General features: G+C 45.1%; 1 protein-coding gene across 3 annotated transcripts in view; it reads left to right on the forward strand.

Annotated features, from left to right (window-relative positions):
- Nucleotides 1-258: 258 nt before the first annotated feature.
- MAP7D3 (MAP7 domain containing 3) overlaps nucleotides 259-20,205 on the forward strand; it is a 37,879-nt gene continuing 17,932 nt past the window's right edge. The window contains exons 1-10 of one of the 3 annotated variants that reach the window (XM_070951877.1): nucleotides 259-402; nucleotides 7,948-8,043; nucleotides 8,597-8,677; nucleotides 11,189-11,352; nucleotides 12,898-13,009; nucleotides 13,632-13,652; nucleotides 14,872-14,973; nucleotides 17,098-17,196; nucleotides 18,469-18,558; nucleotides 19,541-19,663. In XM_070951877.1, the coding sequence (XP_070807978.1) occupies nucleotides 318-402; nucleotides 7,948-8,043; nucleotides 8,597-8,677; nucleotides 11,189-11,352; nucleotides 12,898-13,009; nucleotides 13,632-13,652; nucleotides 14,872-14,973; nucleotides 17,098-17,196; nucleotides 18,469-18,558; nucleotides 19,541-19,663 (973 nt within the window). In that variant the 5' untranslated portion in view covers nucleotides 259-317. The remainder of the gene's footprint in view (nucleotides 403-7,947; nucleotides 8,044-8,596; nucleotides 8,678-11,188; nucleotides 11,353-12,897; nucleotides 13,010-13,631; nucleotides 13,653-14,871; nucleotides 14,974-17,097; nucleotides 17,197-18,468; nucleotides 18,559-19,540; nucleotides 19,664-20,205) is intronic. The other 2 variants (XM_070951879.1, XM_070951878.1) reach the window with 2 other exon arrangements.

Here is a 20,205-nt window from a genome sequence, read left to right on the forward strand (position 1 = left end):
CTCGTTTCCCCCGCCTGGCTTGAGGCGAAGTTTCCCCCCCCACCACCACCACCACCCCGCACCTCCGAACGCCCGAGCGGCGGGTGGGCGCATGCGCTCTCCTCATCACCATCCTCCTCCGCTCCCCCCCCTCAGAGAAAGGGCTCCGGGGCGTGGCCTCGTGCCGCGCCTGCGCCGTCGCGCCCGCCGCCGTCCCCGCGTCCCTTCGGCAGTTCCGCGCCACCGGCCTGAGGCGGCGGCGGCGGCGGAGGAGGCGGGGGAAGTTGTGCCGTTCGTGTGGAGCGAACGAGGCTCCGGTCCGCCTCTCGGGGGCGAAGATGGCGGAGGGGAGCGGCGGAGGGGCGCCTCCCGGGGTCCTCACGCCGCCTCCCTCGACCCTGAAGGGGCTGCGGGAGCAGATGGGTGAGACCCCCCCCGCCCCCCCAGTCTCCCCCCAATTTTACCCCCTCAAACTCTCTTTTCCCCTTCCTAATTGGGGTGGTCCCCTCCCCCTTCGCATCCCCTTAGCCTCCCCCCCCCCCCCAATTAACCCCCCTGGACCAATCTGGGTTCCTCTGACCCGGCCTTGACTACAGGACCCATCATCCTTGGGGGAGAGGGAGGGGGTGTAATTCAGCTTGGCTTGATGGGGGGGACTGTGGGCAGAGGCCTCCATAAGGCCTGGGGGAGGGGCTCTATTGGATAGGATGGGGGATTATGGGTTTTTTAGGAGTCCCAAGTGACTGGACTACAGGAACCATCATCCTTGGGAGCGGGGGGGGTGTAATTCAGCCTGGCTTCATGGGGGGGACTGTGGGCATAAGGCCTGGGGGAGGGGCTCTATTGGATAGGATGGGGGATTATGGGTCTTTTTAGGAGTCCCAAGTGACTGGACTACAGGAACCATCATCCTTGGGTGTGGGGTGTAATTCAGCCTGGCTTGATGTGGGGGGGGGGACTGTGGGCAGAGGCCTCCATAAGGCCTGGGGAAGGGGTTCTATGGATAGGATAGTGGAATTATGGGTCTTTTTGGAGTCCCAAGTGGCTGGACTACAGGAACCATCATCCTTGGGGGCGGGTGGGGTGTAATTCAGCCTGGCTTGTGTGGGCTGTGGGCAGATACTTCCACAAGGCTTTCCGGGGGGGGGGGGGACTCTATTTGAGATAGGATGGGGGGGTATGAATCTTTGTGGAGTCCAAGTGGCTGGACTACAGGACCCATCATCCTTGAGGGCGAGGGGTGGGGTGTAATTCAGCCTGGCTTGCAGGAGTGGATTGTGGCCTCCACAAGGCTTGTGGGGGGGAATCTATCCGGGATAGGATGGGGGGGGGCGGGCATGGATCTTTGTGGAGTCCAAGCGGCTGGACTACAGGACCCATCATCCTGTTAGGCCCCTGTGTGTGGGGGGGGGTTGTAATTGAGCCCTGCTGGAGGTGGTGAGTCTGAGGGGGATTGTGGACAGATGTCTCCACAAATCCTGAGGAAGGGTCTCTTTCTGAGATAGGATGGAGGGGCCTGGGTCTCTGGAGTGCCTGATGGGGCTGGTAGTAAGACATGTCTGGGAGGCTGGCTTAGGAGAGGCTCATGGGGGGTCCCAACTACCTTAATTTGACACCTTCCTTTTCATCCCACCCGGTTTCGCCCTTTTTTTCCTGCCTTTTCCCCATTGAAAGACCTTTTCCACCCCTGCAACCCCACCCCTTATACTCATTTATCCTAATTTTTCCTCTATTTTATCATCCCAGGAAACCTCCGATCCCTTACCCCAAATTCAGGGCTTTCTCTCTCCCCCCCCCCTTCATCCCTTCCAACCCCCCCAACCCATTCATCCCCCTCCCTCTTTCCTCTTTCCCAACCTCATTACACAGCTCTCTTATTCCCCCCCCCCCATGCAAAATGCTGGAGGTTCCCTTTTTCTTGGCTTGAAGGGCCTCCTCTTCCGCCTGGCCTCCCTCTCTCCCTCCCTCCGCCCCTCCACTTTCCTTCCCTTTATTTTGCGGACAAAAGAAACCTTTGCGTTTTGAGGAGATCCAGAGGAGATCTGGAGGTCTTACCGTTTAATCCTTCCACTCTGCCCCAAATATCCTTGGCTTGGAAAAAAAAAAGCATCTGGAAATCTGTTTGCATCCACTCTTTTTTCTCTGCTGCAGACAGAAAAACAGACAGACAGACAGACAGACAGACAGACAGACAGACAGACAGACAGATAGATAGATGAGAAATGATAGAGAGAGAGAGAAATGATGGATGGATGGATGATAGGAGAGAAATGATAGATGATAGATAGATATGAGAAATGAAAGAGAGAGAAATGATGGATGGATGATAGAGAAACGATAGATGATAGATAGATAGATAGATAGATAGATAGATAGATAGATAGATAGATAGATACTATTTCTCTCATCTATCATTTCTCTCATCTATCAGATAGATTAGATAGATAAATGATATAGATTAGATAGATGATAGATAGATGATAGATAGATAGATAGATAGATAGATAGATAGATAGATAGATAGATAGATACTATTTCTCATCTATCATTTCTCTCATCTATCAGATAGATTGATTGATTGATAGATAGATATGAGGGAGGGAGGGAGAGAGAGAGAAGGCAGATATAGATAAAGAGAGAGACAGAGAGAGAGAGAAGAGAGAGACAGATAGAGTTAATGGATGGATGGATGGATGGATGGATGGATGGATACATACATACATACATACATACATTACATACATACATACATACAGCTATGTACAACCTCTCTTCTCCCCCACCTTCTGCATTTCTGGATTATTTCTGGTTTTCCAGGCTTGTTTAGAAATTGCAGCTTTGGGATACAGTTTAATTCCTGCCTGATTAAAGCAGAATTCCTGTTTGCTAATCAATTAATGTGGAGTTGCTGAACAATTCCTTTTCTTGCTGCAGCCCTGACTTCCTGGAAGATCAGACTCCGATCTTAGTTTGCAAGCGTCTTTAACCCTGCGAGGCACCTTCTCACTTCAGGCACGGGGCATAATCACCTGAGTGACATATTTTGATCAGAAAATATCTAGCTGTCTTTTTTTTTTTTTTTTTTTTTTTTGAAGCTTTGCTTTGGCTGTGGCCAGGATGTGCAAATTGCCCAAATTTAGATGTCTTGAAAAGGAGACTATTGAAAGAATACGTCTGTCAAGACTTTCTGATCGCTGAGACTGTGATGATTTGGGTTGTGCAATAATACTTGGCATCTAAGGGAAGGGAAAAGGTGCTTCAGAACACGTGGAGTTACAAACATCACACCTACGTGTAGTTCTTTATTTATTCTTTTAAATGGCTTCTAGCAATCCCAGGGTAGCGTGGAAGAGGGATGAGCCCTTCCAGGATAGGTGTGGCTTTGAGAGATCCAACACGCGCCCTGAAGCATCTTTTCGCTTTCAAATCCAGTGCGCAGCCCTGTACGTTTCCACCTAAATACAGATAGTCCTCGACTTAACAACAGTTCGTTTAGTGCCCATTCAAAGTTAACAACAGCACGGGAAAAAAGGAACTTAGCAAAATTGATGGGGAAGCCAATTCGCTTAACAGCCAGGTTAACTAACTTGTCAATTGCAGTGATTCACTTAACAACCGTGGCAAAAAAGGTCGTACAGTGGGGCAAACTCTTAAATGTCTCACTTAACTGAAAATTGGGGCTCAATTGTGGTTGTAAGCCAAGGATTACCTGTACAGGAGAGGGCCGCATCCTGTAACACCTAGCTGAAAGGATGCTAACGTGCGGGGGCAAACTTTTTCCTTAAGGCTACCGTTCTGCCTTCTGATCAGCTTATTAATCTTGCTGTAATACTTGTTAATTGTGCGATGGAGAGGCTGCTGCCACTGCTTACCCCTAATTGAATTAGGGTGTCAGGGTTTTACTCCCATCTCCCAAACAGGGAGCTCAGTCTTAAGAGCAGATGGTTGTGTCTCCATTGTGGTTTTATTCCTGCCTTCAGACTTAAATCGAGTCCAGCCCTTCTTTTTCAAGGCTGAGAAAATCTTGGCGACAGACGACAAATTGGAAAATTTTCTTTTCTTTTTTGCGTCTCCGGTGAGAAATGGGGAGGGGGTTGATATTATTTCCATGAAGTCTTCGGCGAAACTGCGTGTGTTGAAAAAGTTCTGGCTTGGTTATCCTGGGGTCTTTTTTTTATTATTTCATTAATAGTTGCAGAGTGAAATAATGTAGGGTAGAGCCTTTTGGTTCTCATACCGGCTACTGCCTATTCGTGTAGGATGGAATTGAAGCAGATGCCGTGTTTATTCCATTGTTCAAACGTCTCAACTTTGCAAGCAAACTGCAAATGATTCTAGAAGATGGCTTATAAGCCTAAGGGGAGGTAACTGCAGGTTGTACACTGCAGCTAGCCAAGAACAATTATTTTATCTTTCTTGAATAAATACCCCCTGTTAAATTGTGAATAAGCTTCCAGTAAGATCCTCCTGTCAATCGGGAGACTCACCCATGTCCAATGGGCGTAGAAGTATGTCTCAGTATAGATATTCTATTTCATTTCATTCCTGTTTCTTTATTATGCCTCGGTAAGGCCACATTTGGAATCCTGCATCCAGTTTTGGTCACCACGATATAAAAAAAGATGTAAAAAAAACCATGTTGAGACTCTAGAAAGAGTGCAGAGAAGAGCAACAAAGAGGATTAGGGGACTGGAGGCTAAAACATATGAAGAACGGTTGCAGGAACTGGGCATGGCTAGTCTGATGAAAAGAAGGACTAGGGGAGACATGATAACAGTCTTCCGATATCTCAGGGGCTGCCACAAAGAAGAGGGAGTCAAGCTATTCTCCAAAGCCCCTGAAGGCAGGAGAAGAAGCAACGGGTGGGAACTCATCAAGGAGAGAAGCAACTTAGAACTCAGGAGAAATTTCCTGACAGTGAGAACAATTCATCAGTGGAACCAGAAGTTGTGAATGTTCCAACACTGGAAGTTTTTAAGAAGAGATTGGACAACCATTTGTCTAAAATGGTATAGGGCCGTGATGGCGAACCTATGGCATGCGTGCCACAGGTGGCATATGTAGCCATATCAGTGGGCACGCAAGCTTAGCTTTGCACGCCAGCTGATTTTCGGGTCTGGGCCCACCAGAAATAGGGAAACAGGTTGTTTCCTGCCTCCGGAGGGTGGGGGGGTGGGGAAGGCCCATTTTTCTTTCTCACCTGGCTCCAGGGCCTCTCAAGGAATCTGGGAAGGGCGAAAACAGCCTTCCTCAGGTCCTCCAGAGGCTGAAAATGGGCCGTTTGACAACGTCTGGCCGTTTTCACCCTCCCCAGACTCCTAGAGAGGCCCTGGAGCCAGGTGAGAAAGAAAAACGGGCCTACTGGGCCATTGCGTACCAGGAGTGGGGGGGGGGCGCATGCGCGAGGGCGGGGTGCATAGAAATATGGGTGTGGCATGCATGCACACGACACATACACCTCCCCCTCCCCCTCCTGGCACGCGATTAAAAGATTAGCCATCACTGGTATAGGGTTTTCTGCCTGAGCAGGGGGTTGGACTAAAAGACCTCCAAGGACCCTTCCAAATCCGCTAGTCTAGTCTATTCCTATTCTATTCCTATTCTATTCGTCATGCTTGAAGAAGCAGCACGAAAAGTTAAACCGCAATCACGGTTTGAGCTGTAACGATATATTGCCTGACCAGAGACATAAGGGGAAACGGGCTTATCAAGGAACAAGAGGATCAGGGGTTAAAATGCGTCGTACATAATAGAAGCATTATTGAGTGTGTCTCTCTCGGGAGACATGGAGTTGTGGCTGCAGAGTGGCCTGGTGTCGGTTGTGATATGCAGTGCTGGCCTCTATTGTCACAAGGTTTTGGGGTTGGGGTAGTGGAGCCAGGCACGTTCAGCAAGTGGTGTGCCTGGACACTGGAGAACAAACATCCCTTAAGAAAAAGGTTTCGGTGGGTTTTCCTGTAAGCAGGGTGAGAGGAAGACAACCCACTTCCACATCCTGAGCCCAGGGAAGTAAAACAAAGTGAGAGGATGATGAAGAGGAACAGTGGTGAAATGTAAAATTGGTTGTTACCGGTTCTGTGAGTGTAGCTTGGTGGGTGTGGCTTGGTGGGGGGGGTGTCATGTGATTGGGTGGGCGTGGTCAACTTCTTTTTTTTTTTACTTTTTAAAAGAATTTTTTACTACCGGTTCGGGCGAATAGGTAGTAAAAAATGCTTTTAAAAAGTAAAAAAAAAAAAAAGTTTCCGATGATCGCACGGCACAGCTGTGATCATTGGAACCTTTTTTTTACCTTTTTAAAGCATTTTTTTTTACTACCAGTTTGCCTGAACCAGTAGTTTTTATCATTACCGGTTACTTGGCATTTCAATACTGGTGGCGTTGTAAAAATTTGCATCGAATACATGAAATGACCATGAGTGGATATAGTGCACTTCGCAAAACTCTCAACCGGATACGCATTGCGAACTTTTTGTTTAAAAACTTAACATTAATAGACGTCTGAGTTCAATATCATGACTTGAAATAATGCAATCGCTTTGCAGACTTTTAAAGGAAGTTTTGTGAGCAAGATTTATTTTGGTTGGGCTTATTTTGGTCTCTTCAAACAAGCGGTATTGTTTTAGTGGGTACCTTTTCGCTCTCTTTGTGCCTCCACAAAGGAACTTGATATGAAAATGCAAGCTGTTTTACTTCCCCTCTCTTTGTTTTAACAGAAGTTTAATGAATTTCCTCCTCTGGACAAAGGCAAATCTGGAAAGGGAATTCACTTAAAACAATGCTGTCCAGCCTTGGGAATTTTTAAGACCTGTGGATTTCAACTCCCAGAATTCCCCAGCCAGTATGGCTGGCTGGGGAAATCTGGGAGTTGAAGTCCACAAGTCTTAAAGTTTCCACAGTGGGACACCCCTGATTTAAAGCTCTCTAGTTACTTGGCAAATGTGAAAATCCAGGAAAACCAGCAACCAGTCTCTGATTATCTGCTCCGTGTTGCATCCTGGATCCTCAAAATTTCAAACAGGGTTTTTCCACTCTGCTTGCATATTTCCCTTGTCCATTATTACCACCTCTTTTAATTGATTGAAACTTGTAATTTAATCTCCCAGTGTCGTGCAGCTGTTTTATGTTTGGACTCTATACTGGGAGTGAAGTTGGAACGCTTGATTTGAAATAGGAATCTTAAAAACAGATGGAGCGTGAACTCAGTTCATTGCTCTTCCTAATTTCATACAAGGGGGGGGGTCTTTTTTTGAGTGTGGACCACTACACAAGGTTTTTAGTCCTGAATGCATGGGTACATAATACAGTGTATTATGTACAATGTAAGTGTTGATTTTGTGGCAAACTTCCCAAAGGTGACCCAGGAATGAAAAAAAAAAGGATAGGTGGGTGTATCTATATAGTGTATATATATATTGTGATATATTCGGTGTTTCCAGAACTGCTGTTTAAAAGAAGCCATTGTATTATGAGATTGTCTTTCAATAGAATCAATAGAATAGAATAGAATTCTTTATTGGCCAAGTGTGATTGGACACACAAGGAATGTGTCTTAGGTGTATATGCTCTCAGTGTACATAAGGAGAATAAAATACATTCATCAAGAATAAAAAGATCCAACACTTAGTGATAGTCAAGGTTACTAATAAGCTATCAAATCGTACTAGGAAACAAAGACAATATAAATTGAAAGATACAAGCACATGGTTATAGCAATAAGTAGGAAGAGATAGATATTAGTAAGGAAGAGAAGAAGAATAGTAATAAATAAGCAAGAAGTCTTAATTTTTTGATCAAGATTGATTCGAAAGACTAGCCACAGTTCAGAGACGGTGGAACTACTGGCCATAAACTCTGGATTTGGAGAGAGTTTCCTCTACAAAAATCAAGATTTGGGTAGTGTAATCCAGAGGACAGTGGTTATGTGAATTACGGATTTGTTTCAACCAGGCGTGGTATTTTTCTTAACAGTTGCTGCGGCCCAAGCATTAGCCGAAGAAAGAAGAAACCAAGGTGGGGTTAGCACTGTTTCACTCCAGGCCCCAATAAGCACAAAAGTAAAACCAGGTAAAAAAAAAAAAATTGTGTTTTTCGTATGACAATTCTGTATTTTGACCTTGGGGGGCAGATCTTTGCACGCAGCTCAAAATGTGCCATTCTTATCTTTAAAAAAAAATAAAATCAGAAATCAGATGAATGAAAGTCTCCAGTGCCAGACCAGGAAAAGCACCCCCTTGTAATCTGGGAAATAACGATACCGGTGTGCGCCCTTTTAATAGCGATGTGTAATGCATGAAAATAAGCGAATTAAGATTTCCTGCAGTGAGTTAGAAAGTACGTTGAAACACAGCCATTCGTGTTGAGCATCATGTGTATGTTGAACATGAATGTGCTGTCTTTTGTGCACGGAGGTGGAGGTGTGTCTTTTGTAGGAAATGATCCCTTTTTCCTCCAAATCCATCCAATGTGCTAAAGTCCAGGGGTCCCCAAACTTGGCAGCTTTAAGACTTGTGGAGTTCAACTCCCAGAATTCTCCAGCCAGCATAGTCTTAAAGCTGCCAAGTTTGAAGACCTTTGTGCTAAACGTTTGAATTTCTCTCTCTCTCTCTCTCTCTTGCAGTGCTGGATGGTTCTCTTTTGAAATCAGAAGAAAGGCAGAGGCTCGCTCGGGAACGTCGAGAAGAGCGGGAGAAACAGCATGGTATGATCCAACTCAGTCAACTGACTTGCATTTATGTCAGTCGCGGTGTCCCAGGGTCACAAGATCCCCCTTTGAACGACGTCCTGACAAGCAACGTTAGCGGGGAAGCCAGATTCGCTGAACAGCCGCATTGCTAACTTAACAAAAGTGGCAAGGAAGGTCGTAAAATGGAGCGAAACTCGCTTAACAAATGTCTCACTTAGCTGGGCTCGGCTGTAAATATCCGAAGCCTGCATTTGGAGCAGCTGATGGACCCTTAACTGAAAAGCCGCCTGAGAATTCTCACCATGGGTGGCATGGATTCCTTTCTCTCCCTTAACAGATGTCTCACTTAGCAACAGAAATTGGGGGCTCGGTTATGGTCATAAGTCGAGCATTACCTGTATTGAATTGCGTGGATTTGTGGCTGAGGCAGCTGGTGTTGGTGCAAAGGATAGGCTTTCTGTGACGTATTTCAATTCGCAGGCATTTGTCTCCTCCTTTCCGACTTCCTAGGATGGTTTGTTAAAAGTCTTGCACACATGTGGATGTGCAAACACAGTTTTAAATGTGCAGTCTATTTGGCAAAATGTTCCTAAAGCACCTTTAATTCAAATTATGCATTGCTCGGTGCATTCCGTCTTTTGCATTTTCAAACATTTTTTTTAACGCCTTGTTAAGCTAAGAACCAGAGCAGCGTGAAGTAACAAACCGGAAGAATAGTTTTATTCCGATGTCAATATTGGTTGGAGGGGTTGCAAATTAAAGCATCTTGGGCTGAGAATGCCACTTCCATCCTTCATTGGAAGATCAGGAAGGCCCAACTAGGTAACATCATCAGTGCCAGAAGGGGGTGGGAGGAGGAAGAGGACTGTGGGTTCCTTGGTGCTCTCTGAATTTTCTTGCAGACATTTCATGACCCAATTAGGTAACATCATCAGTGCTAGAAGGAGGTGGGACTCAGTACAAAGGTTGAGGCTTCGATTTTCAACAGCGGGTTGGTGATTGTTCCCGTCGCAAAGAGGAGCTTTCGAAACACACTTGGTCTCCTTAAAGACTGACACTTCAGATCCGAGGCTAAGCGGAGCTTTGACTGATCACATGGTTCCTGCCATGTGCAGAGTGCTCTTCCCGGGTTGCCATGTTCCAGATGCCAGCAACAAATTTCTTCCCATTCCAGTGGGAGATTTGGGACTAAACTCGTGTGCTTAATTGTTGTTGTTGTTTTAAACTTCCTGCAAGTGACTCAAAGAACGCTTTTTAAGAAACCTGTTGAAATATATTTTCTCCTCTCCTGCTGGATCCTGGCTGGAGGGTAAGCAGGAGGGATGGAGCAACCCAAATGGCCCCAGGTGTCTTTTGTGAGCTAGTCTTCCCCCATTCTTTCTGTCGTTGCGACTGCAATTCTTTAGAATTGCCTCCGGCCACATTAGCAGAGAATTTCGGAAAAAAAACAATTCCATCCGTTCTGGAAAATCCCAGGTTGAGCTGAGCTGAAAATAAACACCCATGTCTGGAATCCTCTCTACTGTTGTGTCAGAGGCAGATTAATCAGAATAGAGCTGGAAGGGACCTTGGAGGTCTTCTAGTCCAACCCTCTGCTTAAGCAAGAGACTCTATACCATTTCTGACAGATGTCTGTCCAGTCTCTTCTTTAAAAAAAATCCCAGTGATGAAGCACCCACAACTTCTGAAATTTCTGATTCCCTAACCTGCAGCAACTAATATCACAGCCCATGGTAGCTAATTCTTTGTCCATAGGCCAAGCAGGCCTCTATAACGTTTAGGGGTTCATGGAAGGTTAACCAACCAACGCTTGGGCTGCTAGCAGCCCAAATATTCCCTTCAAGGGTTTAATCCCCCCTCCCCCGAAGGAGGATCGGTTTGTGAGACCAGATCCAGACAGTTTGGCTTCCTGCTTCTTCAGTTCTGCACCACTCCATTCCATGCAGAAAAGCATATTTCCTTCCTATCGCTCTGCAAAGAGAGGCACTTATCAGGACTTGCGGTTTTGGCTTGTAGTAAAAATGCATCCTTGGCGTAAAATGAGGCGCTTGATGCTTCCTCTTTTCTCTGTTTTTCCTTGACCTCAAGCAGATAAGGTGGATCCTGGCAAGGCTTGGCTCCAGATGGAGGTGGTTGAACATACAAAATCTGATCAGTGTGATATTCTCTCTCTCTGTCGCTGTCTCTCTTTGTCTCTCTTTGTCTCTCTGTTTCTCTCTTTCTGTCTCTGTCTGTCTGTCTGTCTCTATACTTCTCTCTGTGTCTCTTTGTCTCTCTCTTTTTCTTTCTGTCTCTTTCTCTTTCTCTTTGTGTTTGTCTTTCTATTTCTGTCTCTTTGTGTCTTTCTGTGTGTTTCTGTCTTTCTATTTCTGACTCTCTTTCTGTCTCTGTTTCTCTGTGTTTCTCTTTCTCTCTCTCTGATTCTATAAACCTCGGATTTTTGCAATTGCCAGCATAACACATTCCTCCCCCCTTTCTGAGTTCCCTAGTATTTCACTTTTCTGTCCTGTTTGGTGAATTTTGCAGCTGCCAAAGAAACGCAGATACTGGAGAAGGAGAAGAAAGCGAAGCTGCAGTATGAAAAGCAGATAGAAGAGAAGCAGAAGCGGCTGAAGGAGCAGAAGCTGAAAGAGCAGCAGAGAAGAGCCGCGGTGGAGCAGAAGAGGAAACAGAAGATCGAAGAGGAAAAAGTAGCGTTACAGCTTAATGTTGATATTTCTAAGGGAGGGTCAGCACCGGCCTTGTGCTTGTAGCTGGGCCAATGAATAATGACCTCGCTGTCATTATTTCCAGTGTCTCCCTGGTCCATTCTGCATTTGTATCAGTTCCCCTGACAGGTAGTCCTCGACTTAGAAGAGTTCGTTCAGTGACCATTCGGTCCTGAAAAAAGTGACTCGTGACCATTTTTTCACCCTAGCTTCCCCTAGTTTTCATCGATCCGTTCCCACTTCTGCGGCATTTCTGTGGGTGATTTTTAACTGACCACTTCAATCATTCAACATGAGCGGTGCGGTGTGGCCTAGAGGTGGAGCTCTCGCCTCACAATCAGGAGGCGGTGAGTTCGATCCTGGGTAGAGGCCGATATTTCTCTCTCTGGGCACGTTGAGAATCTAATCTGCTGAACAAAACTCCTCATTGGCGACAGGAAGGGCATCCGGCCATTAAAACACTCAGCTCCATTCAGTTGCCCAGGCTCTACCCTGCAAGGGATTACGGGGTCGTGAAAAGTAGAGGATGACTTTAATCGTTCAACAAGACCGTTTGGTGAGAGGCAGTATTGGGCAGCCTGTGGTTCTTGGTCATATTAGGTGACTAAAAGTTTCCACTGACACGACAAAAATGCAGTGGTGTGAGCAATTATTTGCCTGGCCTAGGGAAGATTTGCAGGCAGATTTGAAAGAGGGAGCCCTGTATGAGGATTTCCTGTATGTTCTCATATTTGACTTGCATCAAAGGTTGCAAGCCATATTTTCTTTCCTCGGCCAATCAGTGGCATTTCCTAAAAACTTGGTGGTTGAAAATTTCTCCATGAATTGTTTTCACTCGGGGCGCAGAAGGGAGTCCTGTAAAGCGGAAATCCATCTGATTTGTGACTGAATTAGCCTAATGCCTTTTCCCAACTATGTCAGATTTTTGTATGAGAGTCTTTGCGCTTTAGCGTTCCTTTAAAATAGAACCAATTCTGAACAATTTAAGAATTCTGGACAAATCTGCATTTGGAAATGAAATCTCTCCCCCCTCCCCCCCAATGCACCTGCTAATAATAATCTTGCCAGGCTGAGGAGAATAAATTTATATATGGAACCATCGTACGGTACTAATGCAAGAAATTATACCAGCGTTTCTCAAGCATGGCCATTTTAAGATGTTTGGACTTCCAACTCCCAGCATGGCTGGCTGGGGAATTCTGGGAGTTGAAGTCCAAACATCTTAAAATGGCCATGCCTGAGAAACACACTGAATTTACAGAAAGCACAGAAGTGGGTTTGCTAATCTGCCAAGCCCTCCTGCCACATAGCAGCTGAACATGTGCATCTTAGCACAAAATCCTGTTTATCACCAAGATTACGGCTAATCGGGGTCTCTGGTCTTCAGCTGGTCTTGCATTCCAATTAGTGACATAAAGTCCTGTAAAAGCTGGTGAATAATCAGCTCCTGGGGGGAACGGGTGTCTGATTTGCCGCAGGCAGCAATAAGTCCTTGCAAACTAATCCTCCCGACGGTTTGATCTATAGGTGCATTACGAAGCGGTGGTCCATCGAACGTTGGAACGCAGCCAGCGGTTGGATACGCGGCAGAAACGGTGGTCATGGAGTGGGTCGGTGACAGACACCAGCGGGAAGGCAGGTGAGTCCCTTCCTTGGACTCCAGGATGTTCATCTGGAATGCTCTACGATTCTGACATTAACACATTTTGAGAATGCCAGGTTGGGGAATTGGGGGGTCCTTGGCGCTCTCTGAGCTTGGTTATTTTCTTGCGGACATCCTCAATTATAGAAGGGAGTGGGATTTGTAGGGAGGAGGAAGAGGACTGTGGGGTCCTTAGCGTTCTCTGAGGTGGTTTATTTTCGTGCAGGCATTTCACTACCAAACTAGGTAACATCATCAGTGCTAGAAGGAGGGTGGGATTTGCAAACTAGCATTGATGATGCTGGATCATGAAACGTCTGCAAGAAAACCAAGCTCGGAGAGTACCAAGGATCTTTAACCTTGAGCTCCAAATATTCTCTTCTCTTGGGTTGGGGAATGCTGAGACAGAGTGTTTGGTCTTGGCACACTGGGAGGAATCGAATTCAATATTACATAGTCAAACACTCTGGAATAACAGACGCCTTTTAAACGCCAGGACAATTAACTTCCCTCCGGTTGCTAACCATTTTAAGACAACCGAGTGCCCCATCTCTTATCTCTTTCTTTGAAAGAGCTGCGATAAATTTGTGACATGAACCTATCCGTTTTTCTTCCACAGAAGCCCCAGCTGTAGCTGAAGGTGGGTTCCCTTGGAATGATCTGCCTGCTTGCCTGCTTTTATTTTAATTAATTTAACCCCCCCCCCCTCCCTCCCCCAAAGCATCCTTTGCTTTGAGAATTTCGGAATGGGCAATTTTAGAAGAAGTTTGCTGCTGCTGCTACTATTCTCAAAGCAAAACTGCTTTTCTGCAATGCTCAGGTGTTCAGTTTGCCCCAGAGACATTCTGGGGATCTGACCTCTGACCTTTCTATGTCGATGGCTGGTTTAATCCAGGGATGTATTTGTCTTTAAATTTTTTGCACGGTGTCATGTTTAAGAACTCCTGCTGTCCTTGTGCTGTGACGCTTGTTAACCTGTTTACCTGTCCTAGAAAGATAATTGTACACAATTTTAAAGGATAATTTTATACCAACAGGCATGCCTTTCAGTTCTTTTGATAATCAGGCAATCTGCTCTTCCAAAGAAAAAAATTCTCCTTTTCTATCCTTTCTCTATAAACTCTATTCCAGGAAACCTTCAGGCTTCTAATCCTAATTAATGCTAGATCCTAATTAACACAGCTACAGGCAGTCCTTGACTTGAGATCAGAATTTCTGTTGTAAATTGGTATGGTCATAAGTCGAGTCATGGCCAGACCTGACTTTGTCACCCTTTTTAACCATGGCTAGAAGCAAGTTAACCACAACTGTTACGCAGATGTGACAGTCGAGCAAATCCAACTTCCCCGATGGACATTTTGTTTTGATAGAAACGGGGGCGGGGGGGGGGGAGATTTGCAAAACACAAGTGATGGCAGGATGTAGCAGCCAGTTGCAAATATAAACATCCAAACTGCGATCGCGGTGCAACGGTCATAAGCACGAGACCGCAAAGCGCTTTTTTCCTGAGGCTGCCATAACTTTGAGCCGACATTAAGCAAACGATCATAAGTCAAGGACTACCTGTAATGCTTGTGGGCAAGGGATTGTCTAAAATACTTAGCAATACTAAGTTACTTGCCTCTGATCTAGCCTGTGATTCCTGCTAGGAACATTTAATAAAATGCTGTAAAATGGGAGAGACTTCTGTGTGTTAAAAAGACATTCATCACAATTTAAAGACATTCAGAAGCATTCCTAGATCTGTGGGTCTCCCTGTCTGTCTGTCACCTACCCATGCATCCATCTATCATCCATCTACTTGTCTCCTGGCCAAGAAGGTGCTGTCAGAATACTAAAATTATCATTTGTTCCTTCAGCCAGCAAGCGCTCTGCGTCGGCGCTGAACCTCAAACAGCCTGAAACGGCCCTCCACAAACGTCTCTCGTCCTCCGCAGCACTTCTCAATTCTCCCAGCGTAGGTAAGGAGTGGACTCCCAAGACCCACCGTCCTTCCTTCCAAGCCGCGGGACCTCCTAAAAGTTACTCTCTAAATCCCTTCTGCCCCTTTTGTTAATCCAGTGAGCTCTCACGGCAATGGTGAAATCTTAACTTTTTTTACTACTGGTTCTGTGGGCGTGGTGTGGCTTGGTGGGCGTGGCAGGGGAAGGATACTGCAAAAAGCCGAAGAGCCAGCGATTCACTTAACAAACCCGGCAAGAAAAGTCGTAAAAACGGGGCAAAGCTCGCTTAGCAAATGTCTCGCTTAGTGACATGGGCTCGGTTGCAGTCGCATGTCGAGGACTATCTGTATTGGAGAAATTGGTCTGGCGCAATTGGTCTGCTTTGTCCAGTCAAAGCACCTCAACTGTACATTAGTAAAGAAGAGATTTTTTTTATCAACCCCATGGCCCATGGTGCTGCATCAAATCTTCGAGCGAGCCCACTTTTTATGGGCTGAGCTCAATGGGTTTGCCTAATATGTCGGCTGGCGACACCCAGGGGGAGGGCCTTCTCTGTGGGAGCCCCAGCCCTGTGGAATGAACTGCCCCCCGAAATACGAAAGATTTCCGACTTCCGGGTGTTTCGCTGCGCTCTGAAGACCCTGTTGTTCCGCCAGGCAGGGCTATTAACATAACGTTTTAAATTGGGGTATTTTAAATTTCTGGGATTTTAATTGGAGCCTAATTATTTAATGATTTTAAATTTTAAATTGTTGTTGTGTTTTTGTGTTTTTAAATAGGCTGTACACCGCCCTGAGTCCTTCGGGAGAAGGGCGGTATAGAAATAAAATTATTTATTTATTTATTTATTTTATTTTAATATAAACCTAGGAATTAACTGCTCTCTGGATTAATTAAAGGGAGTTCAGTTTCTGCATCTTAGTTGTGCCCAGCCTGGTTTAAAAATTATTCCATGAAATTGTTCAAATTTTCCTTAGATCTCAATTTGGTTTCTTCTAATTTTTTTTTTTTTTTAAATTAAGCTCTTTTACCAATCGTCAAGAAGAAAATAGGCCTGGTTTTAATAGAGAAGCACGCATTTGGGCCTGGTGGTCTCATCACTGTGGGGTCATCGGGACTCTTAATTCCCATTGAGCAGAGGGATTAATGTGTCTCTGTCCTAAAGAATCTCCTTCCTTGATACCGCCTGATTGATATTTGCCAAGCTAACGATTCATATAGATAGATGATAGATGGATGGATGGATACAGATACAGATACAGATACAGATACAGATACAGATACAGATACAGATACAGATACAGATACAGATACAGATACAGATACAGATACAGATACAGATACAGATACAGATACAGATATAGATATATAGCTTCTAAACTGAAAGTAGGGGCCCGATGATGACAAGTTAGAGAGCTTGTCGAAACGTTGCCAAAAAGAAAACTTTTAAAGTGTTGGTTAAGATTTTAGCCAGAGTCTCAAAAGACCTTGCAAAGTGTTTTGTTGGGATTTTGGAGGATTTTAAGGTGGAATTTTAGCCAGGATTTTAAGTATTTCAATTAACAGACTTTTAATGACGCGGGAAAACACCCGAGATTTTAACTTTTTATATAGGTATATAGATATATATATATCTGCTCGCAACAGAATACCTTATGCCACCAGGCTTGAAATTTTGGGCTTAGACAATTTAGAACTACGCCGCCTTTGGTCTGACCTAAGCGTAGTACATAAAATTATCGGCTACAACGTCCTACCTGTCAATGATTTCTTCAGCTTCAACCACAACAATACACGAGCACACAATAGATACAAATTTAAAGTGAACCGCTCAAAACTCAATTGCAGAAAATACGAGTTCAGCAACAGAGTGGTCAACGCCTGGAATGTACTACCTGACTCTGTGGTTTCTTCCCCCAACCCCCAAAACTTTAACCTTAAACTGTCTACTGTTGACTTCACCCCCTTCCTAAGAGGTCTGTAAGGGGGCGTGCATAAGTGCACCAGCGTGCCTTCCGTCCCTGTCCTACTGTCCCCATTTATTCGTATCTATTTCCTGTATTCATAATCATGTTTATACTTACTTAGATATGTTATCTTATACATGTTTGACAAATAAATAAAAAAAATTTTTCTTTGCAGGAACAGCTAAAAGGAGTTCATCCCTAAACAGGCTGAATAACAAAAGTTCTGTGAGTTCTGAGCAAGGGCTAGCCAACGCTTCGCAAGGAGAGCAGAAAGGTGCAGCAAACCAGCATTTTGAGATAAAAATTATTTTGATTTAACGAGAATTCTTTCATTGATCAAACGTCTCGCTTAACGACAGAAATGTTGGGCTTGTGGTTGTAAGTCGAGGACTACCTGTATATAAATAGGAGGGTCATCAAAATAAATGCAAACTCTGCAGGAACCTTTGCTTCCAGAGGAAGGGTTAATCCAGAGTTCAGTTTGGGCCATCTTAGTTGTGCCCAACCTGCACAAGTGGCTTAAAAATTATTCTGTAAAACCGTGCAAACTTTCCTTAGATCTCATTTGGGTTTCTACTAATTTTTGTTTTCATTAAGCTCCTTTACAAATCATTACATGGTTGTAATACAAAAGCATGCATTCTGGGCTAAAATGAGCCACAGTGGCACAGTGGTTAGAGTGCAGTACTGCAGGCTACTTCTGCTGATTTCCGGCTGCCTGCAATTTGGCAGCTCAAATCTCACCAGGCTCAAGGTTGACTCAGCCTTCCGTCCTTCTGAGATCGGTAAAACGAGGACCCAGATTGTTGGGAGCAATAAGCTGACTCCGTAAACCATTTAGAGAGGGATGTAAAAGCATCGTGAAGTGGTATATTTGGGCCTGGTGGTCTCATCACTGCACCTGTGCTCTGGGTTTCACTTGAGTTGAAGTTTGTGGTTTGCCTTAAACCCGGATTTCTCAACCTTGGCAACTTTTAGACATGTGGACTTCAATTCCCAAAATTCACATGTTCAAAATCCATAAGTTTGGGATGTGTTTATGACAGTTTCATTGTCACAAGTTCATGTAATCGCCATTGGTGACTTTCCCAGCCAGCTTCTGACAAGCAGAATCCATGCGGGAAACCAAGTTTTCTTAAGGACCACATGATTCACTTTTAACAACTGCGGTGAATCGCTAAACATCTGGGTAGATAAAGGTCATAAAACAGAACAAAACTCTCTTTAACAACTACCCTACTTAGCAACAGAGATTTTGGGCTAAAATTTTGGTCATAAATCAAGGATTTCCTATATTGTAAGACCGTTGATTTAAATTAGTCTTTATTCCGCTCTTGATACTTGAGGATAACCAATCCAAGAAGTAAATACTGGGTGCGTTTCTTTCAAACTTGTAGTGGGCGAGCAGAACAAGTAGGTTGTAAGGCTGGATTGTTGCTGTCATTCGGTCTGACGAAAAGATGCTTTTGATGATCTCCTGAAATTGTGAACATCCAAGTCAGCCTGAGCCGCAGTTTGAAAATAATCCGTGTGTTTTGGGCTCTAGGAGAACCAGAGAAGAAGCGGAGTTCATCGCTGAGCAGAGTGAGCAATAAACTTCCCGAAATAGAAAACGTGCAGAAAGAAGAAAAAGCAGGTAGCTAAGAATTGACTCAGTCAGTGATTTCAAAAAATTGTTGCAAACTGCCCTTGTTATTCGTGAGCAACTTCTGTTCCAAGGGTTGATTGTTCTCACTGTCAGAAAATTTCTTCTTGATTCCAGATTGAATCTCTCCTTGATAAGTTTCCATCTATTGTTCCTTGTCTGGCACTGCCTTTTAATTCTCTTTTTTTCCTTTTTAATAAGGAAATTTATTTATAATAAGAAAAAATATTATTTTAATAATAATAGTTTTTATCCCAGAGCTATAATTGCACTCAACAATGAACTAAAGGGCCACCATCAGTGAGCTGTTGGACAGCATTACTTGGTCTGTTGTGTGGATGTTTGGGTGGTTTAGGGGTGGGGAATTTGTGGTGGGGGGGGTGTTTGGGGATTGTTATGTGTGTTGGACCTGGTCTTTGAGTGTTATGTGAATTTTGTTGTACGGGCATACTGTGTATACACGCACGATGACAAGTTCTACTGAATAAGACCTTGTGCCTCGTAGGCAGCTCTTGGCAAGGGTGCTGTTCTTTGCAGTACCTAATTTTACTTATTTTGATCCCGCCTTTATTCTTTTGATAAACAAAAGGCAGCAAACACAAGTAGTACTCTATCCTCCTCCTCTTTACCCCACAACGACAACCTTGTGAGGTGGATTGGACAGAGAGACCAGGTTAGTCTCTTGGTTTCGAGAAATCAGAAATCTGGTCGCGCTTTTTCTGACTAACTGGGTTAGTTGTTAAGGCGCTATCTGACTTCTGATTTTGGCAAGCGAGTGTAGGCTTCAGCAGACTGGTCTTAGCTCTGGAATTTGGGTCCTATTTTTATTGATTTATTAAACTTGTGTCTCGTGATGAGACACGTCCTAAGCCTTCTCCCTGGTGTGGACAGCCTTTCATCCAAAAGTGTCCTCCATCTTGCTCTCCTTGGAGACTCCTTGTTGACTCCTACTTCGTTGCTTCCCGTCCTGCAGCTCGCCGTTTGGCCAGCCCCTTGGAGAACACCTCCGTCAGTCGCCTGCTCGCCCCCACCCAGGCCTCTCTAGCCAGGAGTAAGAGCGCAGCCACCTTGTCCGCTGAGGGCAAAGATCCCGCAGGTAACAGCCCGGAGCCATCCAGTATGGCAGGGCTGCTGGGGTTGTTTAGGAGTGGAACCAGATGGGATCTACTGATCTATTCTAACCTTGCCTTTGTCAACTTGCAAAGCATCCCCAGCCTGCTCTCGAGTTGCCGTAGGCCGTGGGGGGATGGGAAACCAGCGAAACTGCACAGTAGCCCAAAACAGATGCACATTCCACACTTATCTCTCTCAAGGCTGTATCCCAGGGTTACCTGCAGCAGCCGGAGGGGAGTGACCTCTACAACCTGCGAAATTGCTCTGTTGGCGAATGTGATTGATGACACGCCCTGGGGGGAGGGGGAAACAGGGTCATCATTGGAGTGTAAATTACGTAGGGCCAGAGCTGGCCGACATGAAGCTACTAATAAATAACTGGATTTATTTTGAAGCTTGGCTCCGAGACTCGTGATTTAATTAGGGCATCCATCGGAGCCCCCAAAGCCTTGTTGGGTGTTTTGCAACCAGTAGGAATGGGGACGGAATCAGTTCTGCCCCCTCCCCCAGATATCAAATCTCCTG

This window comes from Pituophis catenifer, unplaced genomic scaffold, assembly GCF_029215685.1.
Source record: "Pituophis catenifer annectens isolate HBS135680 unplaced genomic scaffold, rPitCat1.0.hap2 SCAF_11, whole genome shotgun sequence".
Lineage (NCBI taxonomy): Eukaryota > Metazoa > Chordata > Lepidosauria > Squamata > Colubridae > Pituophis > Pituophis catenifer.